Source organism: Populus alba, chromosome 10, assembly GCF_005239225.2.
Source record: "Populus alba chromosome 10, ASM523922v2, whole genome shotgun sequence".
NCBI classification, from domain to species: domain Eukaryota; kingdom Viridiplantae; phylum Streptophyta; class Magnoliopsida; order Malpighiales; family Salicaceae; genus Populus; species Populus alba.
The window spans coordinates 8,808,923-8,827,526 of NC_133293.1; the positions used below are offsets into that span (position 1 = coordinate 8,808,923).

The 18,604-nt window shown below is 30.2% G+C and overlaps 1 protein-coding gene across 1 annotated transcript; it reads right to left on the reverse strand.

Annotated features, from left to right (window-relative positions):
* Positions 1-12,192: 12,192 nt before the first annotated feature.
* Positions 12,193-18,444, reverse strand: LOC118048856 (casein kinase 1-like protein 10). The gene is made up of 14 exons (XM_035058688.2): positions 17,545-18,444; positions 17,377-17,417; positions 16,415-16,484; positions 16,163-16,311; positions 15,949-16,044; positions 15,470-15,540; positions 14,433-14,494; positions 14,271-14,334; positions 14,097-14,181; positions 13,799-13,925; positions 13,574-13,647; positions 13,417-13,477; positions 13,039-13,169; positions 12,193-12,908 (listed from the first exon to the last, which is right to left on the reverse strand). Exons 1-14 carry the CDS (start codon positions 17,618-17,620, stop codon positions 12,627-12,629), a joined length of 1,389 nt encoding a protein of 462 aa, XP_034914579.1. The 5' UTR covers positions 17,621-18,444; the 3' UTR covers positions 12,193-12,626.
* Positions 18,445-18,604: the final 160 nt, after the last annotated feature.

Genomic DNA, 18,604 nt, shown 5'->3' on the forward strand with positions numbered 1-18,604 from the left:
AATTTGTCTGCAAGAGAAAAAAGTATGACGTTAGCGTGGCAGGTGTGAATAAAGGAAATGTTCAAGGGTAATTTAGAGAAATCGAACTATGCTGACGTATTGATAACGTTTGCTATTGTATTAGCTATTAAAAATTATTTTTATTTTAAAAATATTAAAATAATATTTTTTTATTTTTTATTTTCAATATTAAAATGATTTAAAAATATATTTTTTTTAAATAAATTTTATGAAACACCGAATAGGACCGTAAAGTGACAAAACAGTAACAGGGTTGGAATTTGGACACTGATGTCTGAGATTTTTAGATTTGAAATTACTAATGAGGCCTCCGTTTTCAACGCTTTGCCGTTGATGCTTGATGGTGATGGACGACGGCTACTTGTTTTCCTGTATATGGGTGGAGCTAGTCAAGAAATGGAAAAGGAGAGAAAAACGCACGCGCGCAAAATACTCTTATACACTTGCCCAGTAAAAATTATTTTTAAAAATATTTTTTTATTTTAAAATATATTATAATAATATTTTTATCTTTTAAAAATTATTTTTAATATTAATACATCAAAATTCTATAAAATTATTTAAAATTTTAATTTAAAACAGTAAAAATTTATATTTTAAAAAATATAGTTTCAACTCCATTCTCAAACTACCCTAAATCCTTTTATTTTGTGATTAAATAATTGTTTAAGAGTTCAATAGCTTTTCTCATTGAAAAAAAATATTAAATATTTTTTTATTAGTTTTAATGTATTAATATTAAAAATAAAATAAAAATAATACAATATTTTAATATATTTTTAAATAAAAAAAATATTTTTAAAAAGTATTACATGCAAAATACACGGTATACAGTAAACATTCAAACTTTCCACCAATCCCTGGAATGTGCCCAACAAGGTCAAAAATAAGCTTTATTATAAATGCTAATTTGTTAATATCTATCTCTCTTTAACCTCAAGATTTGGAGTTGTTTAAAAATAACACGCCATTAACTTTTGTAGCAGCAGAATATGAAATTTATAATTCTGTCCCATATATACATTTTGTATCAGCAGATAACTGTTTCCAAGCAAAATCAAGAGGATATTTGAAAAATAATAGTGATTATTATTTTTTATATTAAAATGATCTAAAAATATTAAAAAAATTAATTAAAAAATTAAAAACACAAAAATATAAAGTGACTAGCAGTAGGGTGGAGATGTTCAATGTACGAAGTGCAAGTGTGTCATGTTGTAATTAATAAATATAATAAGTAGAATATTCTTGCAATTATCTCATTAGAGTTTGGAAAAATCATGTTCTTGTTGTGGTGGGGCTCTAATTTGTCAATCATGTCTCCTTGGTTCATTATTTGGAACTGCCGGCCCTCCACCGTTCCTCTCCCCTCGACTTCCTTGCCATGTTAGTACAAAGAAATAAATTAATATTATTCTAATTTTGTACCAATACAATGTTATAATTAAAAGATATATGTTTTGCTTATATATATATATATATATATATATATATATATATATATATATAATTTTCTCCAATACCAAAGCTCCTCTCCTTTCCTACCCTCTTCTTGGTAGCATCTATCCCACCAACCCAGCCCTGGCTACAATATTAATTTTATTTATTTATTTCTTAAATTGGCAGCCAACCTGGATGCTGGACCTGCTTAGGTGAATGGGGTTTGGACACAACTAGACGAGGTTTTTTTAAATATTTTAAAAAATATTTTTATGTATATATATGATAAATAAGACCTTAACCAATATTCATTTGATAAAATATAATTACATTCAAGACTTCTTTCACTCAAGTGAATTCCGTTTGTTTGCAGGAAAGTTGTTTTCTTTTGGAAAGTGAATTCCGGGAAAGTATTTTCCGATGTTTGGTAGTGTTATGAAAAATGAACTGGAAAACGCTTTCCAGTGTTTGTTTATGTTATGGAAAATGAACTGAAAAATAATTTATTAATGAATGAATTTTTTTTTCAAGTTTATCTAATATATATATTTAATATAAAATATTTAATCACTTACAATAAAATGTTTCTTTTGCCTCTTTTGTCATAACCTAATTTTTAAATAAATAATACAAAATGAATGGATAAAAATATATTTGAGAATGGGGTTTAAAACAACACAAATTCAGAGTTCATGGATGAAATTATCAGATTTGAGAGTAAATTGGTGAAGAATTATTAAATTTGGAAATTTAGTTAAAATCTAGATTAGTTTATTTAATGAAATTAGAAGAATTAATAAGTTTGTGGACTTTAATTAAACTTTGATTTAATTAATTAAATAAATTCAGGGACTTAATTGAAATTAATTCAAGGGTAAAATTAAAAATTTAATTGGTTAAGGGACCCGATTGATACATTTCAAAATGCTAGGGACCAAATTATAATTTGTCATTTTTCTTGCCAAATGACGCCGTTTTGGGTCCTACTGTTCACCATCTGTTTGTTGAAGACCGATTCAACAGGGGAGAAAAATCCAATAAATTCAACAGGGAAAATCCAGTAACTCAAGGCCATTGCACAACGTCTCTTGCCCACGATCTCGTTCGTGGACTACATAAGAGTCCTGCAAAGAAAAACAGAGCAAATCACAGGAAAGAAAAACAGAGAAATAAACCTAGAAAAGGGAACACCAAACAAACCGAAAACGAGAGAGAAGGCCACAAACCGAAAACGAGAGAGAAGGCCACAAACCAGTGGGGAGAACACTGGGAAACAAAAAGGAAAACCCAGCATAAAACAGGAACCCAGAAAAAACCCAGGACAGGAGGCAGCAACAAGAAGGCAAAAAAAAACCAAGGGGGGTCAGCAACGTAAGGGGACAGAAGGGAACAACAGAGAGCATACAAAGGAACCGAAAACAAGAGGAAGAAACAGAACCCCAATTGAAAAGCACAGACCGGAAGCTTTCTTCCGAAACACAATCTCAAAGAAAAACAAGAGGACTGGAAACAGGGAACGCTAAAAACCAGAGAAGAAAACAATTGATTTTTGCCATTATAATAAAAACAAATTAAAAATAAAGAGGATGAAAACATATAAGATAAATAAAGATATTTGAGAAAAAAAAAATTTACCTGGAAGATGAGAGATGCATCTGCGTAAATTATTTGTTAGGGGAGAACGACAATTGGGACAAGAGACACTTTTTGTTAATAAAAAAAAGGAAAGTGTTTTCCTTAAAATGAAGAAAGGAAAACACTTTCCTGCCGTATAGCTTCATTTTTTTCATTGATTGGAATTGAGTTTTCTTTGATCACTTTTCCTTATGCTTGCCAAACATGGGAAAGTGAGGAAAATGGTTTTCAGGAAAATGAATTTCTAGAAACAAACAAGGCATTATGTCATATACAGGGGAAAATTATGCAAGTAGCCTGCTTTTTCCTTTTTCTAAAGCATATTCCCTGTTTTGAAGCAAAGCCGCATGTAATCAAAAAATTTGTGTCTTATTTGTTTTTTGTTTTAAAAATATTTTAGAAAAAAATAAAAAATATATATTTTTTATTTTAAATTAATATTTTTTTATGTTTTTAAATTATTTTAATGTGCTATATTAAAAATAATTTTTAAAAATAAAAAAATATATTATTTTAATATATTTATAAGTACAAGTTATTAAATCTGAATATTCATGGCTGGCCTCTTTCACCTACTTTTTGCCGACCGTCCATGCCATACCGTTACGTGGAAGAAATACACCCAGCCACTGAACAATATAAGCAAAAATCAAAAGGTTATATGTTCTGCTGCACTGCTTATATAAAATAGAATATTTAATAATTATGAAGTTGTTAATTTAAAAATTAAAAAGGACCCCCCATGCTTATAATACAAATAGTGACACTACAACCAACGATAAAAACATATCATATGGTCATCCATACGAGGTCGGACACTGTGTGATGCGGACAATGAATATGTTAACAATTAACAATTAATATTCATGTCATCTACCAAAAATCTTCAATTCGAATTGTTTAAAATAGAAAGTTACCGATGGGAGAATACTGAAGACTGAGTTTTCCCTTTTGAATTAAGCATTACTCTAAAAGGCTTGGTTTTTTTAATGTGTAAGACTCCACTGTTTATTTTTTCACATGTTATTATGAATAAGCTGTGTAAAATTTTGAGTTTTTTTAATTTGGTTTTCAAACATATTTTTTTTGATGATTTGATTCTAATTGAAGATCAATTAATTTTGATTTTCTATTAAAAAATAGAATTAAAAAAAAAATCCAAAATAAAAAAGGTAACAAATATGGGTGCCATACTATAAATTTTGTAAAATATACACTTTCACAAAAAAAAAAAATTAAATCAAGAAAAAATTAAGTGCTCAATCATATTAGTCTTGACAAAATAGGCCTAGTGGGCTGGACTGGCTTGTTAAGTCTAACAATGTTTGGCATTTGTTTTTTTAAAAAAATTTAAATTAATGATTTTGGTTTAGTCTTTATTTTTTAATATATATTTAAATTAGTATCTTGTTTCCTTTTCATTTTGTTTAGAGAGTCTTTTTTAAATGATGATTATTTTATTAGTTATGCATTTAGATTTAAAAAGTTTTTATATTCATCTATTTATTTTTTATAGGGATAAACTTTATTTTTTAAAATAAAAAAAATATTTTCAGATAATATTTTTAATATGTGCAGCCTTGTATGATGTTTTTCTCTCATTTATTTTGTTCGATCAATTTAATTTGTGTCTTTATTTCTATTATTGTTTGCTTAAATAAAACATTTATTTTCATAAATAAATTTAGCAAATATAATCGGGTAAATATTTTATCTTTTGAAATTAAATATCTTGATCTACACATGTCTCATGATTTTTCAAATTTTATTTTTAGATATCGTGAATAACTTTTTATTTATTTATTCGCATATATAATTTTTTATTTATTTAAGTACATGGATGCATAAAAAAAAATTATTTGAATTTATATTTTTAAACTACATAAATACATTACAAAAAAAAATTATATATATATAATATTTTTTATAAAAAATAAAAATATTTAACCCATTACATATCACGGATTATATAACTCGTTTAAGTCTAATTTGTATAGCAATATTGCGCAACGGCATGCGTTGGGCTTGCTAACCCATAACACGGGGAAAGAGGTAGAGTCCGATAAAGCAAATAAAGCCTTCGTCATTTTTTATTGCCACAGAGTTTTAGTAAAGGAATCTCTCTACATGTTGATTTGATTTCTAGATAATTATATTTTATTTATTATTTACTAGATTAAAAAATTAAATATTTATAAATTATTTATTGGGATTCGGGTATTCACTATTTATTATAATTTATTAATCAATAAAAAAATTAAATAGTTATTGTGCTTGTATTCAAAGTATATACATAAATATTATTCACATATATATATATATATGTGTGTGTGTGTGTGTGTTTTGTGTCAATATTAAGATATAAAAATATATATTAAAAAAATATTCTATAAATATATTCTATATAATATATATATATATATATATATATATATATATTAAGTCACATTCGAGTGGATTTCAAATAAGTTATGATAATTAAAATACTAAATTATAGGATATCTTTTAAAAAAACAAAATATATATGAGTATGTAAATATTTAACACCCGCTTTTATTTCAAAATTGTAAGATTTTATTTTTATTTATTTTAAAAATTATTTTTTATCATCAAGAATAAATATTTTTTTTCAAAAAAAAGCGCATCATACAAATATACAGTTTATTTATATCAATATAAAAAATAAAAATAAAAATAATCTCTTTAAAATATTATAAAAATATAAGAAAATTTCAAAAAATAACTACTATTTAAAAATTTTAACAAAAGAAAGAGAGGATATTAATTTAAATTTAAATGTTTAATTAATATAAACTAAAAAATACATGTAAAAAGGAGGGTGTTAATTAAAAACTTTGCAAAGAAAAAAAAAAAAAAAAAAAGGAAGAAGTCAGGTGTTGCTGGGCTTGTTCTACTACTCGAGTCTGGGTGTGCTTAAGCCTGTAAACCTAGACTCACACGCATAAACATTTTTTTTTTCTCTGTAATAAGGTTGCATGTCCCTTTTATTTTCAAAAAAACTCAAAGCAGAAGAATCATTGTTAGAGCAACAGATTACGTGTCGTATGCTGGCTAATTTCCAGGCATCTCAGGTGGTAAAAAACCTAATGGAAAGTCAGGTTTTTTACTTTTTAATAAAAAAACTCATTTCAGCCAATTTTTATATAAAAAATACCTAATAAACATCATAAAGCTTTAATAAACCATTTGTTCATTTGATTTTTTTAATAAAAACATGTTTTTTATTTAACTTTAAAAATAGGTCGTTTGATCATCATGTTTTTTTTTTTTTATTTGATACAACAAAAGTTCCATTCACTTGGTTGTTGTGTAATTAAATAAAAAATAAAAAGTTATTAGATCCAAAAGATGTATTACTTGAATTGTGAGCTTAATATATTAATATATTGACCTAAGATCACGCATGTTTTTTTTTAAAAAACTTGTTTTTAATTAAGTATTTTTATATCTATTTTTTTTTATGGGCAATCACATGATAGATCCATATGCCTAACCTGATTGTTTTTTTTTTAATGATTATTTTTTACTTAATTCATTTCAGTCCTTTTAAAGTTAAGAAAATGAAAATAGTTATTTAAATTTTTATTTTTTTTATTTGACTTAATTTTTTAATTTAACTTAATGCTTGTCATGTTTGTTCCTTTTTTATGTTTTTTATTTGATACATAAGGAGTCCCACCCGCATAAGTAATAAAAAATAATTCAAAAAATAAAAGTTTTTAAGTCTAGTGGAATGCATGACCCAGATCATCGGTTTAGTATATTGACCCGGGTTCATTTATATATATATTTTAATCTTTTTATTATTTTTTAATTTTATCCTTTAACATTGAATTCCTTTAAAATTAAACATAATTATTTATTTCAATTTTTTTTTATAGGGTTGTTATAGTTATATAACCTAGTCACAAGTTTTATTGTTTAACTCGAGTTTATTCAAATTAATTCAATATATTGTTGTTCTAATGTTTTTTAAAATAATATATCACCATTTTAGTATTGAAAAAGATGTTGTCTAATATACATTAAATTTTTTATTTATAATTAAATATTTTTCTTTAAAAAAACATAGTATCAAATATTTGCCTAGATTCTTTTTTTTTATGGAAAAAAAAAACCTCCAACCCACTTTACATGACAAGACAATGTATTATAGAGTGTTTATGAATATAATAGTTGTTTTTTTCAAAGTATTTTTTGCTTAAAAATACATCAAATAATATTTTTTAACATTTTTATTTTATCTTTTTAACATTTAATTGCTTTGAGATTTAACATCATTATTAGTTTTGATTTATTTTTTATAGGGTTGTTATGGTTTCATAACTCCGTCACGAGTTTTATTGTTTAAACCAAGTTGAGCTAAATCAATTCAATATATTACCTTTCTAATATTTTTAAGAAAATAATATATTATCATCTTAGTATTAAATAAAATATTATCTAATATGCATCAAATTTTCTATTCATAATCAAATATTTTTCCTTTAAAAAAACATGGTATCAATACCTATATTCTTTTCTTCGATCAAAAAATACTCCAAGACACGTTGTGCAGCAGGAAAATGGATGAGAGTATGATAATTATTGTTTTTAAAGTGTTTTTTTTATATATAAATATATTAAAATAATATTTTATTATTTTTAATATCAACATATTTAAAAAATTTAAAAATATAAAAAAAAATACAAATATTATGAAATAGGGCAGTAGGCAACCAGGAACCGCAATAAGCCCTGGAACCAAAATTTAGAGATTTAGAGATTTTTAACATCAAGTAAAACAATAAAATATTAGAATTAATCTATGTAGGGCGGCCAGTTGTGGAATAAAGAGTTGTAAATTCTAAATTTGAATCATTTCATTCACAGATTCATCGTGAATCTGTAGCTATCCAACCATAAAAGGCTTATCGAGCACTATCTGCTGTAAATGAGTTTCAACTTTTTTTTTAATTTAAATTAATTTTTTAATATTTTTTAAACTGTTTTGATGTGTTAATATTAAAAATAATTTTTTAAAAAAATATTTTGAAAATCAACCGGCACTATACTCTTAAACATCTTCAAAAATATGTATTGTGTGTGATAGGTGAAGAAACTCATACATAATTCTAGATTTTCTGTAAGCAGTTAAAAACGTTTTAGAATTTTTTTTTTATATATTTTTTAAAAAAGAAAATTTAAATTGAAATTTTTTGTGCTTCAAATTATTTTTTGATGTTTTCAAATAATTAAAATGTGTTGAGATTAAAAATAAATTTTTATATATAAAAAATTATTTTAATGTATTTTTAAATAAAAATATTTTAAAAAGCAATTGCTACTACAATATTAAATAAACTTAAACTCGGGTTATAAATTGGATGAATAAATTTAATTAATTTAATAATATAATTAAAAATAATATACATATAATTTTAAAACCTAATTCAAAATTCAGGAGTTGATATGAATCAAGACACGGGTCACAAGGTGGATGGATGAACTCGAGTTGTGGCATCTGAAGTTTTGATCTGTCACCTACTAGCCAAATTATGCTCTCGGGTATCTCAGTTTCTCCTACTTATTGAGTATCAAAAGTTTTGACAAAGAGCCTTGGTAGTGGAGAACCATCTCAATTTTCGTCTAAAAAAGTCAAACTTTTGGGCTCTCCAATCTCCATTCCTTTATAAGGTTTCGAGCTTTCGGCGAGTGGTGTTTTCAATCCTCTGCATGTTCTTCTTTGATGCTGTCAAATTTATCTCTCTGTTTTTATATATATATATATATATATATATAAATATTCGAATTAATTTGTGTATATCTCAATTAATCCTATAAATTTTAAAATTAATAATTATATAAATATCCAGTGACCCTAAAAAAACTCAAACATGTAACTATTAAAAAGCAAACCATTAAATTTCTCTTTTACTTATTTTTTGTGTTGTTTATTTACAATTTTCATTATTGTTGCTCTATTTTTATTTGATTTGAGAATTGAAATTTATTTTTTAACCTGTTCTTTCTTTACACGGGTGTCCTAATTTTGACTAGGTGGGTCGAGTGAATTCCTTAACTCATGTCTACCCAAAAATCACATCTTTTTGTAGTTAGAATTTATCCTCGTAGAATAAATTTCTACCCAAAAATTATGAAACAAAACTTAGATTAATTTCCATTATAGTATATATTAAAACATTCATGACAGGAGCGCATGGAAAACAAGAAGATGGAAGTCCTCCTCTGTATAATGACTGAAATGAGAAATATAATTAATTAATTAAAGCGAAACAAAAATAAAATATGGTATGAACAATCATTCGATCGAAGGAAAACTGTCGTTTTTTTTTTGGCAAGTGAAATTAAGTGAAATGCATGAATGTCCTGATTTTGTTTTTGGCAAGGGCATATTCCCCCCTCGTCAAGTTCTACAGCTTCAAAGTCAAATCCACCGTCTCCACTTGTGATTTACTCCTATGGTGACCACTGCTTTCTTGGAATCTGGCTTTGGAGGAGAAGGGTCTCTCCAATTGTTGAAGAAACGGCTTGGTGAAGTCAATATCGTGAGGTTCATCGATCACTTTGGGCTGTGCTGGAAAGGTTAAGGGTACATGTTGTGACCCAGCACTTGTGTACTTGTTCTTCCTGGGCACCCATGAAAGGTACTGTGCTCGTGGAGTAAATGGCTTGGCGCCTGAAACAAGATTTTGCGGGGTCCTCCTGTCACCGAAGACAGGGTTTCTCTCCGTCAAAGAAGGAAAATTATAGCGATTTCGGCCGAGTGGCCCAGTTTGTGGCCGCCGAGGAGGAGTCGGAAGGCTAAAACTGAAAGGGCCGGCGAAAGGCTCTGTATGGGAGGAGGAAAAGAGGTCGACGCCATTCTGTCTTCTCGAGGCAGTTTGTTCCTCGACCGAGTGAGATTCGATATGGTCTATGAGAGCTTGTGTGCTCGTAAACACATGATCACATATTCGACAAGCGATCTGGGAAGGAGGTAATGGCCTTTTAGACCCATTTCCACACCTCAAGCTCCACCCAAATCCAGCCATACAATCGAATATTATGACAGTAAACAGAGGCTGTACGCTATGAAGAAACTTGCAAGGAGGAAGAAAGACAATCCAAGTACATCTCGGATCATAGGGTTGCATGCACTTACTTATATTGTTCTGTCTCTGCAAAAGGAATACAGCATAGATTCGAGTAATTTAATGCTATTTAAATTCTCCTGTCATGATAAAATACAGAGGAGGGAGGGAGGGGCTATTTAAGGGAAGGGAATTATGAAAGCAGGAATGGTCTGAGAGGGACGATTTCACAACTCTGTTGAAGAAATCTACGCGCAAAGGCTACAAATGGAATTAAAATCGAGAGAATTAAGGAAAGATTATAAATTAATATAATTACATTTATTGAGAATCTTCTGTGAAAAACACAAGAGGGCATCGTCCGGTCATAACATGGAAAGGCACAAGTATTTATGTCACTGACGATGACCAAGATTTTATGAAGTTTCCTTTTCTTTTCAGATTGTTATCATATCTTTTCTTTTCTTTTTTGGTAAAGATAAAAGGAGAATACCGTGTGCTAAAATTTTTCATTTTTTTTTATTTTAAAATGATTTTAATGTGTTAATATTAAAAATAATTTTTTAAAAATAAAATAATATATTATTTTAATATATTTTAAAATAAAAAATATTTTAAAAAACAACCATTAACTAGAAAAGAACAAAAAAACTGAAAAACCGATTAAACAGAGAAAACCAGAAAAACCAAACTGTGAAAAAAAACAGATTATAATTTTTTAAAAACCAACTAGTTTGGTTTCGGTTTTATAAGCATGAAATCAAAAAAACCGAATCAAACCGAACCGGAAAAAAACCAAGTTAAACCGGAAAAAACCAAGCCAAACCAAAAAATTCGAGCCAAAATGATTTGAGCCGGCTCTTTTTCCAAAATAACCGAATCAAAATTGATCGGTTTGAACTAGTTATTTCAATTTTTTTTTAAAAAAATAAAAAATTAATTTTATTATTTTTTTTATAAAAACCAAACCAAATAAAAATTAATCACCCAAACCACTGACATACTTTCAGTCATCCTCAAAACCACACTCGCTATTTCTTTCCCTGTCCATGACAATTAATGCCTGGAATCTACTCTTCCGATTTCCTTCCAATAATGAAATCCAATCACTGATTTTATGATCAATAAGACTTTATAACAGAAGGAAGAATTCAGGGATTCTTTTTCCGAACAAGGACTTTAGGAATTGTTGGCTCTTCAGGAACATATACAGAGTTCTTAATTAAGAATAAAACTATATGCATTCTCAAGATAATAAAAACATATATGTATATTAAAAGAACAGACATAACATTTAACGCAGTAAATTTCATTTAATTGCTCAGACACTCGCCACATTGTGATTATTTTTTTAACCATTTATTCACAGCAGATAATGTTTGCTAATATCGTTGATTGCATTAATTAGCACGCAAAAGCAATTTAGTAACCATAGTTAATTAAATTTTGTAAAATTAATTTGATGCCAGTTTTGGCAAGGTTCTCAAGAATCAATAACTCCTTATCCTGCCTCTTCCAAGTTAGAACCATTGCATGAGTACCTACCTGGGTAACAATATCCAAACAAATCATAAAAATAAATTCAAATATTTAATCACATGCTACGAATTGTTGGCATTTGCGAGACTAGACAACATCATTTTATGCTTTACTTTCTTATATTGAAATTTAGAAAAGCCATGCCATTTTTAACTTCTCTCAGCTTTCACACCGAGTTTTTAAAACCAGCCAGACTCACTCAGTTCAAGGGATTTGATCAAATCATCAAATTAATTTTAATTTTTTATTTATAAATCAAAATCAAATTATTTTTGTAAAAATAAATACCCGGTTTTTACAAGTCAGCCTGGATTTTTAATTAAGTTTTTGACCGAATCTTTGCCTATTTCAACCCCTAATCAGTCTGCCAAGGCTCATTTCAATATAGATGACTTTAATATAAATGATTTTAAGAACATAGAAACAATATATAAGAATTATAATAAGAATCAGACCACCATCATCAATCAATATGTGTTCTAATTTAAATGGATGAAGTAGAGCGTGATTAATACCAACCATCCAGGAGGATGGCCAAAGTTCATCTTAGTCTATGAGGCAAGGTTTTCTTCTTTTGCATAGAAATACAAGTATTTATTAGAGCTACAAGCATCTCAAATATATAAACAATTCCTACCGCGAAATGATTCTTCTCTTTTATGAATGAGCTCGCTTGCCTTCGAATGGCAAATCCCCCGGAGAGAGATAGAAGATGAGTCCCCGTCCTCCAAGGAGAGAGGGTTCACTGATCTTTTGCATGTAAGGGAACCTGATAGAGGGTATGAATATACAGAGCAACAGGCAACACAACCATTGCAGTCCCGACCCTGATAGAAATACACAAGGGAATTCTGACTCCTCACACAAGCAAATCTTCGTGCCAGACAGGTGTAGAGATTATTTCCTCTTTCCTCTTCCAAGAGACAGGAGTTCAAAGCTCCTGAGTGTATCATCACGACCACCTCTTGTGGCTGGAGCACGAGTAAAGGAAGATGATTTTGACTCAAACCCAGGTTGAATCCTTTGGGTTGTTGACAGGCGACCACTGCTCGAGGCCAGCCGGCTTGACCGATTCTCGCTAGGCTCGCCTGAAGAGCTTGGCCGGCTGCTTGAAATTACAGCCCTCTTTGAAGTGCTGCCATTTCGAGAAGATGACCGTGGCCTTTCTGAATCAGGATGCTGCAAAAGGGAGGGGAATTGGTAAAAAAACAGCAGGCAGTTGTGAAGTTAAAATTTTGGAAAAAGGGTCAAGAACCTCAACAAAGTTAAAAGATACATAACTTCTCTTAATTTCTCTAGCACTACTCACCACATCCTTTGATGATGGCACATCATCCGAGGACCTGTGCCTGGACCGATCGCCGTGCATAGCATGTCCAGAGCTATTCTTTCGAGCAAATGCTTCAACTGCACCAGAGAATCTGTCTCGGATTTCCTGGCCTACTTGACAGAAATAAAATTGTGTCAAGTCAAACATGAGAGACTAGCTAAGGAATCTTCTCTCTTTTTTGACAGAGGTGAGGGGGTACAAAATAGCACCACAGGTAAATACCAAACAGAGCAGAAAATTAATTACCCATTAACACTTCAGATAAATAGCCTAGACATTCATCTGCATTTCACTTGCACAAAAAGAACAAAAAAGAAAATTTGTTTTCAAAATTCTTAACAAAAAATCAGAACAGACCTGAAGGCCATTCTACTCTTTCTGCGGATGGTCCTGGGTTTACAGCTGGTTTTCCACTTAGCTGTTAAGAGAAGAAAAGGAATCAAGAATATAAGAAAGACACATTAAAAAATATTGTTCTACATAAATGAGCCACAACAAATTATGGGATACTAACTCGTAATCTAGAACTGGAGCCAATCTGTGGGTACTTCAATATAGTCCAGTCAAATACATAATCAAACTGATAACCTGCAACAGTTTAGAAACCTAGATTAGGTTCTAAAATTTGGCAGAACTCCAAACTAACAATTGAATTTAGAATTCCAGCAACATATTTAAAATCATAGATAACAAGTGAACAATAAATAAAAGCATCAAATATTCAGGAGCATCAGTAAACCTTCTCGAATAAACAAGTCACGGAATAGTCTCTTTAGGTATGAATAATCTGGTTTGTCTTCGAATCGCAGTGAACGGCAATAATGAAAGTAAGATGTAAATTCTGAAGGATAGTTTTTGCAAAGGACCTGCAAAGTAACCATTAATACTTCATATCCTGCAAGCATGATGACCATTTAATACTTAGATGAAGACAAGCTATTGTTTACATATTTCTTCCATTTTGATCATAGACCGTATACTACATCATAAGAAACCAGTGCTTGGAGCAAGCAGCTTGCAAAAGCGAATGACGGTACCTCTATGGGAGTAAGCATCTTCTTTTCACTGATCCTGTCATATTTCTGTTTTTTAGTGCCAGCTTTCAAGCCCTGCCATGGAAGGCTGAAACAAGGAAATCACCAAAGAAAAAGGATCAAACATATATTAAGATTTAAAATAGGAGCATAAAGCAAGTCAATTAAGTTCTTCACCTTCCCCTCAAAAAATACATAAGCACGTAACCAAGAGATTCCAGATCATCTCTTCTGCTTTGCTCTGCAAGAATGGCATAATAATAAGATCATCAAACATAAGGCACGGTATGTTCTAGCAACATCCAACAGCCATCTTATAGCTATAATCAGTTCACTCACCAACTCCAAGATGGGTATTAACACTAGCATAGCGAGCCGTGCCTGTGAGATTCTTGTTTTCCCTGTAACAAAATATATATTCATGACAGATAATGGAATGAGGATAGAAAAGTGGAGGAGAAAATGTCATTATCATGCATGTACATGCAGAAAAGAGGTCACAAAATGGACATTAACATGTGCAGATAAAAACAATGATACATGGAGATATTGAATGCTCCCAGGCAAATGGGTTTGAAGGCATAAAAAATCACAAGCAAGAAAAGGTTGCCAGAGCCCACTCTACAAAAGCAAGCATCTTTGGCACTAGCTTTTTTAAAGAACAAGATACCAAGCAGAAGATTTCCTGAATAGCAGCTTCGTAGCGTAAATAATAGAACCCATCTGAATATGCATGGACAACTAAGCTGTTTACCAGCAATAATAATGCTAGATTCAACTCAAAACACCCTTTTTTTCTGCACATTTTTTTTCACCAAAATTTTCAAGCTTCCATTCACAGATAATCTCTTTGTCATAAAAACTAATTGGAATTTTATGATCATAATTTTCAATCACAACAACTGATCAGACAAAGCATGCATAAATGGATTAGAAACACAGTAAACTATTCATGTATGATCCTACTCTAAAGACGTGTTGAACATTCAAAGTCTTTGTTCCAAGACCTCCATTTTCTTCTAAGAAGAAAAACGACAAAATGCTATCTCTTTCCTGACCTTTTTTTTTAAAAAAATAGATTAAAACATGGCTTGGTCCCAGCCAGTAAAGGAATGAATCCTCACAAATAATTATGAATCTTCATAAATGAATCCTAGATAAGCATGTCCTTTGTAGTCCTGGATACCACATCATAACTAAACCACGGGTATGCACATTAAAACATAAAATACTCCATGTTTGCTGCACCAGGCTATAAGTGAACATTTGAACAAAAAGCATGAGCTTGGAGGGAGAGTAAATTTGCATAACCAAACCAGTGGTTAAAAAATGGTAATGATACAGGATGAAAGAACATAAGAAATACAAAACTTCACCTATATGGTATATGCTTGTGTGTTTGCAGATCCCTATACTTTTTTCCAAGGCCATAGTCAATGATGTAGATCTGTGTTGCAGAGGGGAATGTAGCAAGTAAATGATCAGCAAAAACTATCAGGGCATCCAAAGATATAATCTAAGTAATAAACCAGGCTATACATGCATAACAGATATAAGAACTAGGTTTTCAGACATTCAATAGCACAGTGCAAGATTGGATACTGCTTTAGTGATTCAACCTTATGTGAGCTTCGTAAAATGACAAGTGCCACTCAAATAGCAAAGGCCTCATTTCTCTCCAAGGTTCTCTATGCTTTACCCAACAAATTTCAAATTAAAACCTTAAAATTACAAAAAAGTTTTCCCAGTTGAATATTCACACTGTCCCTTCAATTCTGAATTAGTAAGTTTACACATCACTTTATCTAAAAATTCTATTTAAATTGATAAAAATAAAAAGAGGAAAAGAACATACCTGATTTGCTTTGCGCCCTAAACCCATCAAAAAGTTGTCAGGCTTGATGTCACGGTGAAGAAAACCCCTTGAGTGCATGTATTCAACTCTATTTATCTACATTATAGAGTGATGAAAGAAAACTGAGTATACCAGCTAATAGAATGGACATCTTTCTTAACAAACAGTATGTTGTTCAATGAGGCAGGCCTTTCTTGAAAATGGGCATACTTACTAATTGATCTGCAAGCATCAGCACCGTTTTCAAAGATAACTTTCGATTGCAATAATTAAACAAGTCTTCGAGGCTTGGTCCAAGAAGGTCAATAACCATGACATTGTATTCACCCTCAACTCCAAACCATTTGAGATGAGGAATACCAGCTTCAAAAGGAAAAAAAGGAAAGAAAATAAATCAGTTGACTTTAGCTCAAGACAAAAATAAACATATCAGCTAACAACAGAAGAAAAGAAAGAAGAAACTTACTTCCTCCTTGAAGTAGCATGTATAGTTTTGATTCATAATGAAGCTGAGGGTGCTTGGTTTTCACAGATTCCTGGGGAAATCATAAGAATATGCATCAGCTACAAAATCAAAAGTGCAAATTGCACTATATGATAACATAAAAAAAATGCAAACATGAATCTAAATGATTACATGGATTTAAATGAACAGAAAAGGCCAGATTTTCATATTAAACATCCAGTCAAAAAAATTCCCGGGTAGGCTCAACACCACGGCATGCTTTTTCCCTCAAAAGTACAACATGCAAAGTCCCAAAGCTCAAGAACACACCAACTGCAAACTCAAAACTCTTTCCAGTATCTTTTGTTCACCATAACAGTACATAATCAAATGAAAAGAACCATTCTTCTATTCTTCTGATCATTACACATTAAACCTCCAATGAGCAGATTCCAACACCTAAAATACAATATTTGACGTTTCCAAACAGTTCAAATAAACCTCAGTATGAAGCTAGTCAGAGCAGGGTAAAAGGAATCACCAACAAAAACAGAAAACTTAACAATTTTTTATTCATGGATCCTTGGGGTTTTAAAAACATAGGATAGAGCAACATTCAGCATGCTGCTGAGAGAGTCATTCAGTAACATAAACATAACAAAATAATTGAGGAAAACATTAACCAGCTATTATGACACCAAGAGAAGCCCCCCGCTTGAATAATCAAATTCATAAACTCTCTTAATTAAATAACCATCTAAAATTATCAAAAATAAAAGGAACATCTAGGAAAAGAGAAGGAAAAGCAAACTCCCTATCATGAACTATAAATGACCGCTTCTAACAGATGGAATCAAACATAATCATCAGTCATCCAGTATAACAAAAAATGAAAGTCTAACTATTATCCAGCAATACATGAATCAAGAAACAACAATCTATAAAACAAGATAGCATATAATTTCTAAGAAGGTAACACCTACCAACTTAACAGCCACTTCCTCTCCACTCTGTACATTAATACCTGCAAAGAAATAGAGAAAAAAATAACAATAATTAATAAAAATAATAAAAACCCAACTAAAGACGCAAAGAGGAAATAGTGGTCAAAACAATTTGAATGCTACTGAATAAACCCTAAACTTGCATACCTAAATAAAGTTCACCAAAGGATCCACTACCGATCTTCCGGCCAAGCTTAAACTTGCCACCAATCACATGATCCATGATCTAAGAATCTCAGACAAAAATTATAATCCACCAAACAAATAAGGAAAAAACAAAAAAGAGCGCCCTTTATTTTTTAGTTCACAATCAAAATTCACCAACCAAAGTGACCTAAAACTCTTCCCTTGTTGAAAAACAAAACGACTCCCGGATCACTAAATGACCACTCTCAATGATTCAATAAATCCCTCAAAACTGAAAAGAAAAGATTTTTTTTGCAATCCAATCTACTTAGTAACCAAGTAAAGTAAGATGTTACTTAAGAATCTAAGAAAAACCCATTAATCAGTGAAGGGTGTTCAGGGTTTGGGAATCACGAAACTGCATTATCTCGATAAAGTGAACAGAAAAGACGAGAGACAAAAAGGAGGAGGTAATGGGTTTTTCAAAAGTTTACGAAAGATCAGCGGGCAAAAAAGAAAATTTATTTTTTTTTTGGAGAGAGAAAGAAGAATAATAAGAATAAGGGGGGAAAGAGAGAGAATATGGAGTGACAACGATACGTGCGGCAAGAATTTGGGAAGTTTAAGGTGTGGTTTAAGGACAAAGATTGAGTTTTCTCGGGAAAATTTTGAGATTCTGGGAAGAGAATAATACTCTACCCCCTATAAGAGAGGGAAGGGAAGGGAAAAAGGTGATTGAGAAAAAAATGGATGATGATGTAAGAAGGGATGGAAAAGTTTCTATGTATTTTGGTATTGGATTTTTTTTTTCTTTGTTTGTAGTTATTTAGTAGTGGTAATAATGATCTTTACTTTGCTTTGTTGTTTGGTACTAACAAAAGATAACGAGGATATTTTTGTTTGGTTGCCAAGAAAGTTAAGGAAAGAATGAAAAGGATGAATTAATAAATTTCTTTCATATATTTTTTTTAATACAACTATAAACACATATTTTTAAAAGAAAAATATTTTCAAAAATAATTCTAATATAAATTTTAATTAATAAAATAAGATTTTTAAATGGTATTCCTGCCCCTTGCTT

Excerpts from the sequence above, each read along its gene's own strand:
- LOC118048856 (XM_035058688.2), bottom strand. The coding sequence starts at position 17,620 with ATGGATCATGTGATTGGTGGCAAGTTTAAGCTTGGCCGGAAGATCGGT. Across the intron at positions 14,495-15,469 it reads CACAAGCATATACCATATAG|GGAAAACAAGAATCTCACAG; the intron begins GTGAAGTTTTGT and ends ATTTTGTTACAG. Across the intron at positions 13,170-13,416 it reads AAGAGTAGAATGGCCTTCAG|GCCAGGAAATCCGAGACAGA; the intron begins GTCTGTTCTGAT and ends TCTGTCAAGTAG.